At 46.9% G+C, this 14,162-nt stretch overlaps 1 protein-coding gene across 3 annotated transcripts in view; it reads right to left on the bottom strand.

Moving 5' to 3' along the window:
* The window catches only part of bcor (BCL6 corepressor), a 42,986-nt gene that overhangs the window by 21,366 nt on the left and 7,458 nt on the right, over nt 1-14,162 (bottom strand). The window contains exons 1-7 of one of the 3 annotated variants that reach the window (XM_041807823.1): nt 9,840-10,634; nt 9,079-9,160; nt 5,704-8,838; nt 4,245-4,301; nt 3,588-3,753; nt 2,251-2,577; nt 869-1,153 (exon numbers count right to left, since the gene is read on the bottom strand). In XM_041807823.1, coding sequence (XP_041663757.1) covers nt 869-1,153; nt 2,251-2,577; nt 3,588-3,753; nt 4,245-4,301; nt 5,704-8,838; nt 9,079-9,081 — 3,973 coding nt within the window. In that variant the 5' untranslated portion in view covers nt 9,082-9,160; nt 9,840-10,634. Of the gene's footprint in view, nt 1-868; nt 1,154-2,250; nt 2,578-3,587; nt 3,754-4,244; nt 4,302-5,703; nt 8,839-9,078; nt 9,161-9,839; nt 10,635-14,162 lie in introns of those variants that run through there. The other 2 variants (XM_041807822.1, XM_041807824.1) reach the window with 2 other exon arrangements.

The following is a 14,162-nucleotide window of genomic DNA, read 5'->3' as shown; positions in this document are numbered from 1 at the left end:
CTTAAGGAGGAAAGTAGAATCCTCTGTTATTTTACAAGCACTTTCTACGTATTCAAAACCTTTTAGAAAAGCAGATGCTTAACAGAAATGAATGATTGATCTGATGAACTCAACACGGAGGACAAAAAAGGTGACTGAAAGACAGTAAAATAAGCATATTGGTTGTAAAAACATAGCTGTTGCCAGGGTGATATTATCTAAAAAGGTGAAAGCAAAAATGAGGGATTCAGTGGCCAATCAAGGCCTGTGTTTCCTGCAGGAAACATAAAACCCAAAATCTCCTCTGCTTTATTCACTTCCTTTAATCTCCTGTTCTTTTATTCTCTCTTCGCCTGTGCTTCCCTCTGCCTCCGTTTGGGCACATGAATAAGGGAGAGCCCTGGTTTTAATAAGTTTACCCCCCCCCCCTCCCAAACACTCACTTCCCCTGCCTTCCCTTTTCCTGTGACTGGTCTTGAGGGAAAAAAGCAAAAGCAAAATCATTGATCACACATTAGTCACACTACACCTGCCCACGCGTATCTCCACCAGCCACTTCCCTCACTCGCAAAGCACTTTTATCGCTCTTACAGAGCCGCTTTGGAGCGCCTGAACAAAAAGCCCCAAACCACAAGGGAAGGCGGGGGGGGGTACAGCTTCTCATCCCGTAGGTCCTGTTTCTTTTTCCCCCTAGAAAGACTTTCCTCTGGTTGGAGGAAGTAACCCCTACCTCACTTCCTTTGCACCCCCCATCTTTCTCCTAGAGCACACGGGAAATCCCCGAAAAGACAGACTGCTCAACATGAGAGTGAAACGTGAGCCAAAGATAGATTTCCGTTACCCTAGCTGAACTCGGCATCGGTTTGCACGGCTGGTGGTTCATTCTTACCATTAAGCAGCTTGTCGCAGCCCCATTTCCTGTTGATCTCGGCTCTCTGTGCACCGGCTCTGTCATCCGCCTCGCTGGCCCTGATCTTTCGCTCCCGTGTGTTCTGGGTCGGAGGTCCCAGCCTGTTCTGGGGCCATGGTCTCTCCTGTTTGATGTGGAACCTGTCAGGTGAAGCTGCACCAGTGGCGGGCTTGCTCAGTCTCAGTCCCTTGAGCTCGATGCAGACTTTGAGCTTACGCACCTCGTCGTCATCATCCTCCTCTAGACTGGTCTGCTCATGCTCATCTGCAAATAAAAGAGCAAAGAATAAGCATGTTTTACCTTCTCTTGAAAGAGCTCTAGTTTTTGTAACAGAAAACCCTTCATTTGTAACTATTTAACTAAGTTTTCCACTGCAGTGAAAAGATTAGATAAGAATATTTCTCATCCCACACTTATTAAGGGCACAGAAAACCCAACAGATTAATACAAAATCACCTGTTTTACCCCTTTGTGCCTGTGAGTTGACATTTTGGTTATGAAATACCCTTACATGTATATACTTTCCACAACACACAAACTATTGTATGTGCAAACACACAGAAGTGCAGACAACCGAGCACAAAGGACAAAGGCCATTAATCACAACATTCTTATGGCTTTTAAAACCCCCTCTAAGCCTTACATTATACACACATGCACTCTGGTAGAAGAGGAATGAAGAGGGATTTTAAGAAAACAGACTGAGGAGTACGAGGGGAAGAGAAGTCAAGATTCGGGCGGAGACACAAAGCAATAAAGACCGGAGAAGCCAAGGGAGAGCTCTCCCCCCTTTAAATTCACGGGGGACGAGTATTTGACTCGTCTGCCAGTGCTGGGGAGAGCGAGCGTGATACCGCATGCCAGAAAAAAAAGGGAACCCAAACAGATGAGGGAAAAAAGAAAAGAGATGAAAAGAGAAGAAAAGAGCAGCTTTGAAGAGGGTGGGTTAGCGCAGCGGAGGAACGGCGGAGCTGAAAGAAGAGAGGGAGAGAATGGCTGTCCCTCTTCCTTGCTTCTCACTCGCACTCCGCTCAAAGGCAGGATTAAACACTTCTCCGCGCTGGCTGCCACACAGAGCGAAAGATGGGACAGAAAGTGGTGAGGGAGGGGAAAAGTGCGGGGGTTGTGATGGAGCGAGCTGAAGGTGGAATTGATTGGGAAGCAGGGAGTGACAAAAGGAAGGGAACGATTTTTTTTAAGAGCAAGGGATGAGACAGGGCTCAGCATAACACGGGATGAAGGGGCGAGAGAGAATTGGCAGAATTAGAGACAAACATGGAAAGCAGATGAAGGGAGAGAGGAGAGCGTGAGGAAAATGGTAGTGGCATGCGGGTGAGGATGCATGTTTAGGAAATTCTCACCCGTAGAAATCTTGGCTTTTTTCTCTGGATAGGACAGCCTCTCCTCTTCCTCCCTCTCTGAGTCGTCCTGTTCGGATTTTAGCGTCCGTTTTCTGAAACCAGGGCTGACCTTCTCCTCATGGTATCCTTTTGAGGGTGTCAAAGTTGGGGGAAGGAAATGACCTCCTTCACATTCCCTCACCCCCTTCCTGGCACCATCCTTAAGCATGCCTGGGTTGGCATCTCGGCGTCCGTCTCGTGCTCCGTGCCCTGGGGACAAAGGCTCCTTCTGGCCCCCACACCTCTGGAGGACTGGAACTCGGTTATTTGAGAACGTTGACCGGACACCTGAGCAAACGTGAGATGGAAAAAAGGGGCAGGGTGGAAGAAGACAAGAGGGGGGAGTGGGCAGAGGAAAAATAAGCAGCACAAGATGAAAGGGAGAGGACAGACAGACAGACCACAAACCAGACAGACAGACAGAAAGAGAGCAAGGGAATAAGGGGCGGGGGGGTTGAGACGGGTGGGGGATTGAAATGCCAGTTAAACACCAGCCAGCTTTTATTCTGCTTTAAAGACAGGCAGTAAAACTTTGATGGGGTAAAGACTTTTTAATCTGATGTGAGCCGAGCCAGCGGGCCGCTGCTACAGCGCAGCCACTCGCGGAGGAACGGCAAGAAAACATCCTGCACACTCACTGCGCACGGCAAACCCCCCCCGCTTCTCTGTCCTCCCCCACGGCATGACCGCACCACGCCCTTCTCACACTGAGCGTGACTCCCCCCCAACCCTCCCCTTTCCTCCCCCCTCTCCTCGACTCCCTCTCTGTCTCTCTCCATGCCATAATTAGGCTCACACGTCAGCCGCGGCCTCGCTCCAACACACAGCTGGGCTCCAAGCCAACGCAACTAACCCCCCTCCCTCCCCTTCCTCCTCCCTTCTCTCTCGCTCTCTTTCCGTTGCGCTCTCCCATCCGCTTTCACCCACTAGTTCTCCCCCTGCTTTCACTCTCTCTCTCACTCACGCAATCTCTCCCCCTCCTTCTCCTCTTGCCCTCCCTCTCGATCGTCTCTCGGCGCAGATAAGCACAAAAGACTTCTTGAAAATAAAACTCCCCCTCTCCGTCTCTCGCACTGGCTCGTTCGCTTGTGTTGCCTTGCTTGTGAGTGTGTGATGAGTCTGTGTGTGCATGGAAGAGTGTCTTTTTTTAGAGTGACCCGGTCTTGCCTCAGCATTTGCTGCATGTGCATGTGAGCGTGCACGCCCTTCTATTGTTTGTGTGTGCACTTGCAGAATGAATGCATGTGTCTGAGCGTGCATGACAAGTGTTTGTGTGCGTGTGGTGCTGGGTTACTCACCCTCCCTCTCTCCCTGCCTGGTGGTGTGTTGGCAGTGATCCAGCGCTCGCTCTCTGCGCTGGCCGTCTGCCAGCTCCCGTCCTGCTGCCGCTGCCGAGGCAGACACACATACACCGCCGCCCTCCTTCTCCTTCAGCTCCAGCTCCGAGAACCGCATCATAGCCCGCTGTGCGCACACATACAGACACAAACGCAGAGGAAAAACCCCATGAAAACCACTCATCGTCTGCCCCGAGCCGCACAAACACCTCTCTAAGCCTCAATCTGGCCTCAACAGCTACAGAAGCAAAAAATTGCGTCAGAAATTGTCTCAAAAATCAAAGAAATATGCCAAAGAAATTTTAAAAAACCCACACATACAAACACATACACACAGGACAAAAAAGGTAGACAGATAAATCACAAGCATGGCATCAAGACACAGATTAGACTACTGCAGCCACTGTGAGTCCATGCGCTCGCTCTGGGGCTTAAATCCTGGCATCTCCCTTCCTGAAACATAAACATGGCTAGGAAACATATACATCTAAGCCCTGAGGCAGAGAGAGAAGAAATGGGAAAGAAGGGAGAGGGGAAAAAGTAGTGTGCGGCGATAGAGAGTACAAAGGAGACAGAGCCCATCAGAGGCAGATGTGATAAGAAATGTAAAGAACTGACCTCCCAGTTAGCTGCAGGTTGACTTATATTACTCCCCTCTCGTGATATGACTTCCATCTAAGCAATTAGAATGGGGGGGGCTCAATATATCTGTCCATCATTTCATCTTTTTTTAATGAATTTATGTTCTCCACATGTTTCTTTACACACAATAGGCAGCCACAATCCCACAGTATAACAATCAAATTAAAGAGACTCAACAGGTCAATTAACAGAGCATCAAAACTATCAAATAGTTTCTGAACTGCATGAGTGACGAATTGGAAAGATAATCAAAACAAGACTTTCATGCCAAGCATGATTGATAACGCTAATTCAGTTTCAATTGTATCGTTCATTTTTTTCCCCAGACTTCCACATCTAATTTTTACACGTCCAGAAATGCGGCGTTTGATAGCTTTGTATTGCAGCTGTGCATTGACAAGCATGACACAGACAAAACCACAGTTTTCTAGGGTGCAGTCACAGCATAGACATAGACAGACATGTGCATCCTATTAACATATCCGCCTCTGAGCCTGTGGGTAATAAAGCATAGGGTTTGTTTGTGTTTCTATGCTGCACATTGAGCATGAGGAATCAGAGATAACGGGCTAAAATGAATAGCTTGATTGTGTATGTGAAGATGTTGGCCAAGAGTAGGGGACTTTTCTTTAACTGTGCATTCATACATGTTGAGAGATGTGTGTTAGGGATTTTTTTTAGCCAATGGGGTGAGAGGAATTATGACAGCCACAAGGCAAATGGTATCAAGGGGGAGGAGGGTTAGGGGAGTAACGGCTGGTGGATTGTGGGGCATGCAGGAAATCTAAAAAGAACCCCAAAGACGGCAGATGCTGGATTTTTTTGGCCCTCCACCGCCCCTAACCTTGGGGTTAAGCATAGCCAAAGGCAGTGTGAACCGTGAGGCTGCCACAGTCATGCACTGGAACTACAGTATACAGCTCTACAGCACAGTCAGCACTTACACATGCTTTAGCCCCGAGGCAGTAGCACAAGGACAGGCATGTACGGACACACAGAGACACTCACACGCACAGAAATAACCTTTACAATGACTGCTCACTAATCAACATACGGAGAAGGCAGCACTGGTTAACCTTTGAACTGCTCTCCCTGATAGAGGGCCTCTGTATGGCCTTGCACCATACCAAGACAATGATAAACTAAGAGGAAGGTCGAGCCTATGGCCAGGACAGTAGCATGACAGCACTTATATTATTCTATGCTGTGGTGTAAATGCAGGGTTTGCCAATTTCATGCAGGGTGTGTTCTAGAGGCAGGTCTGAATTTTGCAGCATTGGTCTATGGAGGTTTATTCCTGCGTGGCTGTTAACGTTGGAAATGTCTGAGCATAAACATTGGTCATACTGACCTTTTCTACCCCATCACCAACTTGAGCCCAAAATATCCTGTACTGTTTATATATACACGCACACTGAAGTGTTAACGGCCTTACCTGCAGAGCTCTCTGTTCACGGCTCAGCTTGCTGGAGTCAGCATACAGCTCAGTGGTGACACATTTAAAGCGGTCGCCAACATAGCCTGAGGAGTTTGCAATCCTCTTGGCCAGACTGGATCTACGAGAGCCTTTAGATGAAGCATGGCCACCCTCTTCTTCCTCCTCATCCCCTTCTCCTTGGGACTCCCCCAGGTCAACAATACTGTCTTCCTTTTCAGTCTCATTCTCGCTCACTTTCTCCTCCTTCACCGCTTCTGCGTAGTGCTGAGCGAGGTGGAAAGCTTGACGCTCTCTGTCCCCTTTGTCCCTACTGGAGCTGCAAAACCCAGATGTGCGGGCACAGCTCAAAGTGCTCTGGTCATGGTCTTCAGGGTCAGGGCTGGGGCTGCGTTCCTCCTGGCTCTCCTCTTCTTGGGCGTCCTGCCCTGGAGAAGCGAGGGATGTGTTGGATGTCAATCCAGGACAGATTGTGTCCTGAGGAGTCTTTGTTTTCCCAAAGGGAGTTTCTGGCAGTTTTTCAGTGTGATTGGACTTCGGGGTGGGGCTCTGAGTGGAGTGGACCGGATAAGGGTGGGAAGGGTGGTGTTGGTGTTTTGGCTCATTGTCAGTCTTTGTCAGATTTTGGTTACTATGACAACATTCATTTTGGTTAGCCTTTGTGCTGGTTTCGACAGAGGGCTGTTTGTTGACTACTGGAGTGGACTCAACATCTGTGTCTGAGTGTACAAGGTCAATGCAGACGATCTTTTCTCTAGATGCTGCAGAGGAAACTGAAATTTTGCTTTGACTGCCACCCTGCCCTTGTGCTCCTTGGTCCCTGTCATGCTTCAATTGGCCTCCTTCTCCGGTTTCTTTCCCAATGTTCTCTCTACATTCATCAACGCCACCCCGAGATTTTTCCCGTGGTTTCAAAGTTGCATCTCCCCTTTCTGGCAGCTTGTTTTCTGGGTGTCCCTGCATGAGGGGGTGTGCCATCTCTTGGGAATTGTAAGTGAGGTATTCCCCTCCTGGACCAGCTTGGAGGTTATGATAGGGTAAAGGGTGTTTTGCTGCCAAATGGCTTGGGTAAAGGCTGTTGCTGCCCAGCAAAACTGGGTGAGGATAGACTGGGCCTTTTCCTGTAATTGGCAGAGAGTGTAGAGCCATGCCATCAGGGATTGGGTAGTGCAGGTATCTGTTGGCATAAGCCAAACTGTGGTTCAGGTAGGCGTCATTTTGAAGGTAAAGGTGCCCAGGAGGGTGACCATTTTCCAAACAGGGCCTTTTGTAAGATGATAAATCCTGGGTTGTCTCACTTCTCTTAGTGGCCTGAGAGACCTTCTCTGCTCCGTCTCTGTGGTGGCCCATGACTGGGGGATGCTCTGACTGGCTGGGGCTGTGTTTGGCCCAGTCACCATTTGGTTTAGGGGAAAGGGGCTTTGAATTGACCAGGGAGGAATGTTGGGTGGAGGGAACATTGTTGTTGGACTCTCCTATTCTTGGACAGGATGAGCTCCGCTGCTGAGGGAGGACTCTCTCTAGACCCTTGTGTTTGATGACAGAGGGGGAGGAACCTTTGGCTTGTGAAAGGTCTGGGTTAGGCCGCGGGGAGGGGGGGAGGCCTGGTGTGTGCTGTGTGTGGGAAGAAGGAGATGGGCTGGGTACAACCCAGGAGGAGTGTAAAGTGCTGATCATCTCTGGCCTCTCTGGGACCTTTGAAGAAGTGCTGCTGACCACAGGTTGAGGGTGGGAGGAGGGGGACAAGGAAAGGTTTTCTTTTAGGAGTTCTCTACTCTGGGGGAGCCCGTAGCGTGGGCTTGAAGCCATAGAGTCCATTTTAAGTGGGAATCCATTAGGAGGCAGCCCAAACTCAAGTATTCTTCCAGACAAATCCAAAGGCTTCTCTGCCGAGTCTTTGGTTGGTTGGGTTTGATGAGGGGGCCTCTCATAATTTGGTTTAGAGGGTGACCGGCTGGGTCTCCTCTCAGCTCCTACACTTCTGTGCTCAGGCACTCCATCTCGTGGCCTGGGTTTGTGGGGGCTTGGCCGAGCAGGAGAGGGCTGCTCTGAAGCTATGCTGCTCACAGAGAACGGATGAGGAATGGACTGTGTGGATGAGGACGAGGCAGATATCGAAGAGGTGGAGGAGGTTGGTGGTTGTCCGATCCTAGCAACTGGTCTTTGTAAATCCAGTGAACTGTCAATGAGAGCAGGAGGTTGGGGGAGACGAGAGGATGCATGAGGAGAGGAATCAGTAGGCAGACTGTTATTACTCCCACCATTGGTGTCTCTAGTGCTACTTGTGTTATTGTTGTTGCTTGACCCCTTTCGAGAGGGCGGCCTGCTTGGTCTGCTGCTCCTGCTCGGGGATCGGTCCCTGTCCATTGCAGCCTGATGGTGCTGAGGATGAGGAGAAGGTTGGTGGAGCTGCTGTGCAAATGGAGGTGCAACATTAAGTCCCTTATCTTGACAATGTACCAGTGATGTAGGAGCTACTGTGACCGCAGGAATCCTCATAGGGGGCGCCACAAGGGGTGACGAGATAGGAGAGGGAGGATAGGGTGGCATATAGTAAAGTCTTTCAGCAGAGGCGGCTGCAGCAGGGTTTCCCCCCTGGGCTGCACACAGAGAGGGGTAGGGCAGGTGCTGAGGAAGATAGGGGCTGGGTTGGCTTAGTAAGGAGGCTTTATACATGTTTAAAGCCGCATACTTGGATGTGTCCATGAAGGGATACATGCTTGCTTCAGGGTAGGGGCTGAGCCATGGCAAGCGGAGGTAGCTGCCACCAGCGCTTGCCAAGCCCAGATCAGATGCTTTCTCTCCAGGCCCTACTCTGCGTTCCAAGCCCAGACCTTCAGCTCCAGCGCCAGGAACCAGCATAGGCTTGTGGAGACTTGGCGAGGTGCCCTTATAGAGACCCAGGTATCCGTTAGTGGGCTTACGGCTATCCAGAGGGCCATCAGGCTTGTAGATAAGCTCTGGGAGACCATCCCTGTTGTAATTGAGGGGGAGGGCTGGTGTGTCTCGGCTCTTCTCTGTTGGCAGGGCTCTGATCCCTGGGTACACAACCCCACTGTGGAGACGGAGACCATCATGCATTAGAGTACCGCGGTCCAGCCCCATGGCTGCCAGTGGTGTTAACCTTGCATCCACCTGCGTAAAAAAAAGAAGTCAGGGAAATTAATTTTCTTGTCATCACAGAAATCACATCCCTAAAATGTAGTTTGAAAAATATGCTGAAACCAAATTGCTGCTTATAATAGCATTAACAACTTCTTTTGCCTTTTGTGTGCATACAAAAAGTCAAATAGACTGAGCGTTCATTTCCAGATAACTATGACTTTTATGACAAACTTAGTTAAACAGTACTTAAAAGGTGCTCTGGGGACTTGCCATGTTTTGTGTGATGTGGTTTCCTTGTCTTAGTTCCAGGTTGGTTTGTGTCTCAGCATCGACATCACGAACAGATGTTGCCCTGCGGAGGTGAGCAAACAGTAAGCAGTCAGTGTCTTGGCTCGGTCACACACACACAAACACACCACAGCTTGGTATTCGCCCAAATGCCAAATAAATGACAGTATAAAAACGTCAGTTTGCAAAATCTCTGAAAGAGAAATTATCAGTAATTGGACATGCATTCATTTTGCCTATCTTGATAATGAGCATATACATTATTGCTACATCAATAAAATATGGCACAGAGAAGCAGGTGTCAATAAAAAGGGTAATTGCATTGTACGCTACCACTCTCTCCCTTATGCATGACTCTGCCGAAATAGTTGCTTGAGATGAAAGGGCCGTGTGGGCTCCTCTCCCCTCCCATCCCTCAACACCCTTCAGCAAAACCCCTCCCCATTCTCTTATTCCCCTCCCCTGACCCCCATCCTTCCCACCCTGTGAGCTAGACGTGCATTGTGGGGCCGCGTCTATTCAGTCACGTTCCCCACTCACTGGTTTTTCTGTGCCCTCTTTGACCTGCTCTCTCGGCTGCCTCGGCCAGTGAAGCGAGGAGAGATTATACATCAGAGACCACTATGGTGGGAGACCATTTAACGCCCGCCAACACAGAGCAGTGGATCAACAAACACTCAGAGCAACAGATGCATGCTTAAGTGTAGTAATAGAGAGGCAAGATGCAAATACCAAAAATTTACCAGTTTGAGACGGTACAGGATAGGGGAAAGGTATGAAGATATGTCTGGAAGTTTAGATGCTTCTTCTTTGAATTTTCTTTTTCAAATCACAGGATGAATTGGAACTTCTTCTGAAGATATTTTAGGACCTTTTTGCTTCTATTCAGATAGGAAAGCTGAAGTGAGCCAGGAAATATGGGGAGAGAGAGTGGGGGAATACATGGGACTGGGAATGGATCCCACGACCGTCCACATTGAGGACTCCAGCCTATGGGAGCCTGCTCTGCCAACTGAGCGCCCACAACTTCTTTCACGTCCTGGAGCACGGGGTGGCAGTAGCCAAGTGGTTTTATCTGTGCGCCCCATGTATCACGTTGTCCTGGAAGCAGACAACAACCACAGAATCAGTTTAGATCCAGTTTGTGGCTCATTTCCTGCTTGTTATTCTCTGCTCTCTCTCCTTGGTTTTCAACTCCAAAATAAACATTTAAAATCTAAATAAATAGTACTGAAGCGTTGTGTTAGGAGGATAAAATACAAGTTACAAGACTGCCATCAATAACTCTCCAGTACAGCGTCTTAGCAGCTGATATACTCTAACAGTGGTTCTCTACTGTTTGGGCCTCAAGCCCAACCATTGATCACTCAATGGGAAACTGCGACCCAATTTTCTGATTTTTTAAACCAATCAGATATTGAATTAAAATAGTGCAGTCTGGATCTCATACAGTTTTGACACAGTATGTTTTGGCCCAATTGTTGTTTCTAGGAGTACATTTGCAACCCACTGAAAAGGGCTCCACGACCCACTTTTGGGCCCTGACCCACCAGTTGAGAATCACTGCTCTATAAATTGGGCCTTAACATTTAAGCTCTGCTGTTATGTGTCGACTGAATTTTAACAGTCTGATATAAAATACAAAGTATTTGATTGATTGTACTTAATCCAAGACAAAAATATATCATAATTTTCTGAGGATAGCCAGGTGAAAAGGAAAAATGGAAACCCACTAAAATGGATTTAATAAATAGTCAAATGGAGGTATTCCTGCCCATTTCTGAGCCAAGTGACACCTTTACACTAAAAAGGTGAGCTGCTAGATTTCAAGAGGCTGTTTTAAAACTCTCAAACAGGTGAACCAAAATGTTTGTTGCTCCCACTTGAAAGATTCTCTAAAAAGAAAATCTTGTGGTTGAATATTGACGACTCCTCAGGGCGGACTTTCTGCGAGCCAAAGATGTTAGGGAAGCCGTAGCAGGAATGAAGTGGGAGATGGAGTGGGAGAAGTGCCTTAAAATAGTAAAAGTGAAGCCTCTCTGTGCTCTGCTGAGAGCAGCAGAGACTCTCGGCTCCTCCATCATCGCAGAGAAACGCCTCTGAGCCTTGCTGCCGCGCCGCTGGCACGCCACTTTTATTGCCGTGACCTGGGGCCCATTAATCAGCCTGTAGCGGGCCCCTCGGCACGGCTCCTCCCTGCCTCGGCGCTCCCATCCCCCTCAACACAGTTCCCCGGGGCCAGTCCTGCTTCAACAACATCCGCGTGTGACAGAACTGAAACGGCGTAGGTGTGTGGGTTAAAGTCTTACAATGAGTAGCTGTCTAGCCATGTGAGTGCACATTAAACCAACTAAAATGAGAAACAACATCAGTCCTATTTCCTATATTTCCTGAGCAACACATTTACCTCTCGTCTGTCTTCTTTCCAACACACCGACAGACACGGAGCAGCTCCTCAATGACTCAAAACATGATAAAGAAAACTAAGCCTCTTATACAAACGCAGATATTCAATTACACGGACGTTCCGTTCAACCTATAAACCCAACCCGCACTGGGACATCTCTCCTGTAATACAGAAAGCATCTATGATGCTTTTACATAAAAACACAGCTGTGAGATGACTAAAAGGTGAATATTTGCTCATATTTGGGTCAGCGAAACAAAAAATCATGGCCTGGTTTCTTAAGCCCTGTTATTACTTCACAACACAACCACGCCGCACTGATGACTGAGTATTTTGAGCGCTCACGGCACCCGTCATTTCCATGAAATTAATAGCAGTCCAGGGAAGATGAGAGGCCGCATCGGGCCTCAAGGTCAGGACCGAGCACTTGACGACACTCTGCATGCACCAGAGGGAATAAGAGCCTGTGTCTAGATTGCATGGAGCTTCGTACTGAACACATGAATTCAAATTGTGCCAAAAATGCATGCAAAAAATATCACCCTTCACCAATCACTGTTTTTATCAGCAGCATGGTGATACCTCTGGTAATAAGTGTGTCTTTAAGGGGAAACTAGAGCACGACAATGAGGTTATGGTTACAGTCTTTTGCTAGAGGAGACTTCCAAGGCCTCTGACTCCACTTTCTTGTCTGCTTTTCATAGAAACACTAAATTTATTTGATATGTATGGATTCCCTAGGCAGTGATGCATCCATACATTTCAGCCACTCTATTTTCCCGTGATAACTTTCTGTCATTTCCTCAAGATGTAGAAATATTACTGTCCATCTTGACAAAACAACACTGGTTTTCAAGGGAAGTTCATTTCTTTTTATGTTGCAAAAACAACAGGAATAAACACATTATAAAAGGATAGCAGTGTTTTCCAGAGATAAGACAAATATTTCAAGAAAATTACCAAAATGTACTCATTATTATGGGAAAAGTGGGATAAAATGTATGGATGTATACCTGCTGAAGGCTCCTGTAGATAAACACTTAAACATTCTGCATTTGCTTAACACTGAATTAGTTAAGTGAAGCCTGCGGTGCTCATAAAACACACTATGGATTAATTCGCAATAACTTCTCAGTTGATAGAGGTCAAAAGTATGCAGCCCTCTTCATTGACTTATCAAAGGCTTCTGATATGGTTAATCACTCAATTTTATTGAGTAGTCTTTCTGTATTTTGTCTTGATGTATTGGCTTGTAAACGGTTTATTGACTATTTCACTGACAGGACTCAGTTGTCATTCATGGTGTAAAATCGACCTTTACGGTAACGAGTAGAGGGGTACCTCAGAGCTCTATCTTGGGGCCGATCCTATTTTCATTGTATATAAATGAAATCACTGAAATAATACAAAAATGTAAGATTCGTCTTTTGCTGATGATACGATTTTAAATGCTTGTGCATCTTTATACAGTCAAGCTCTAGCTCAACATGATTTCAATTCATTGCAACAAGCTCTGGTCATTTAAAACTCACACCAAGCGCCATAAAAACCAAATTCACTCCACGCCGTTACATTCAGCATGTAAATGCTTTAATGTGGAAACAGTTGCATGTGCATAGAGACTAAGCACGTGGAATGTGAAAATGTGGAAAACAGCTGCATGTGCATAGTCTCTATGCACATGCAACTGTTTCCACGTTGAAGCCATTAGACGCTGAATGTCACCATGTTCTTCATTTTTATCACAGGTGATAGATTTCATACTCATCATTGTGACTTGTATCACTCAGTTGGCCAGCCCTCTTTGGGTCAGCATAGAAAATTGCATTACTCTGTTTATTTACAGGGTACTTACAAGTAAACACCCTTCTTTCCTGACTTACACACCTGTCTTTTAACATTTCACCCAGATCTCAGAACTGGATCACTTCGAAAATACCCATATTTAGGACTGAAAGGGGTACGACTGCCTTTAGTGTTGCTGCACTGATTATGAGGAATAATTTCCAAATGATGGCTAGGTTACCCTCTTTGACATCATGCGGTGTTTTTTAAAAAACTTGTGTCTGAACTCCTTAAAGAAAGTGACTGCCACTGTTTCGAAATCTAATTTACCATTTAGGGCAGTAGTTCTCAACTGGTCTGGCATTGGGACCCACCAACACCCCCTTAAGAGAAATCAAGACCCGAATTATTACAAATTTACATCCTGAGATGTAATTAATGAAAAATGTTGCAGTCTGTTCTCCAGACGGACCAAAAATAACTAAACAAGAAACAGGACACAACAAACATGTTCAAAAAGCACCTTATTACAGAAGGGCATGCATACATGTTGTTTCCTGGCACATATTCAAGACCCACTACAAAGAGCTTCCTGACCTACTTTTGGGTCCAGACCCACCAGTTGAGAACCACTGTTTTTGGACATGGGATCAAAATAATGGACTATGGATATATTTGTAATTGTTTATTCCATATTATTTTGTTCTTTAATGGCCTTGCTGCAGGGCACCCCCAGAAGAGAAACCTTGGTCTCAGTGTGACCTCCCTGTTAAGATAAAGGATGAATAAAAATATTAAACTGAAAAACACTTCTCCACTGTTAACATTTTTAAAAACGCCTTTTACTGACAGATTTAGTGGCACTGGTGTCCTG

This window comes from Cheilinus undulatus, linkage group 15 (assembly GCF_018320785.1).
Source record: "Cheilinus undulatus linkage group 15, ASM1832078v1, whole genome shotgun sequence".
NCBI lineage: Eukaryota > Metazoa > Chordata > Actinopteri > Labriformes > Labridae > Cheilinus > Cheilinus undulatus.
The sequence above is the reverse complement of the archived record's forward strand: the minus strand, read 5'-3'. Positions and strand labels throughout refer to the sequence as shown.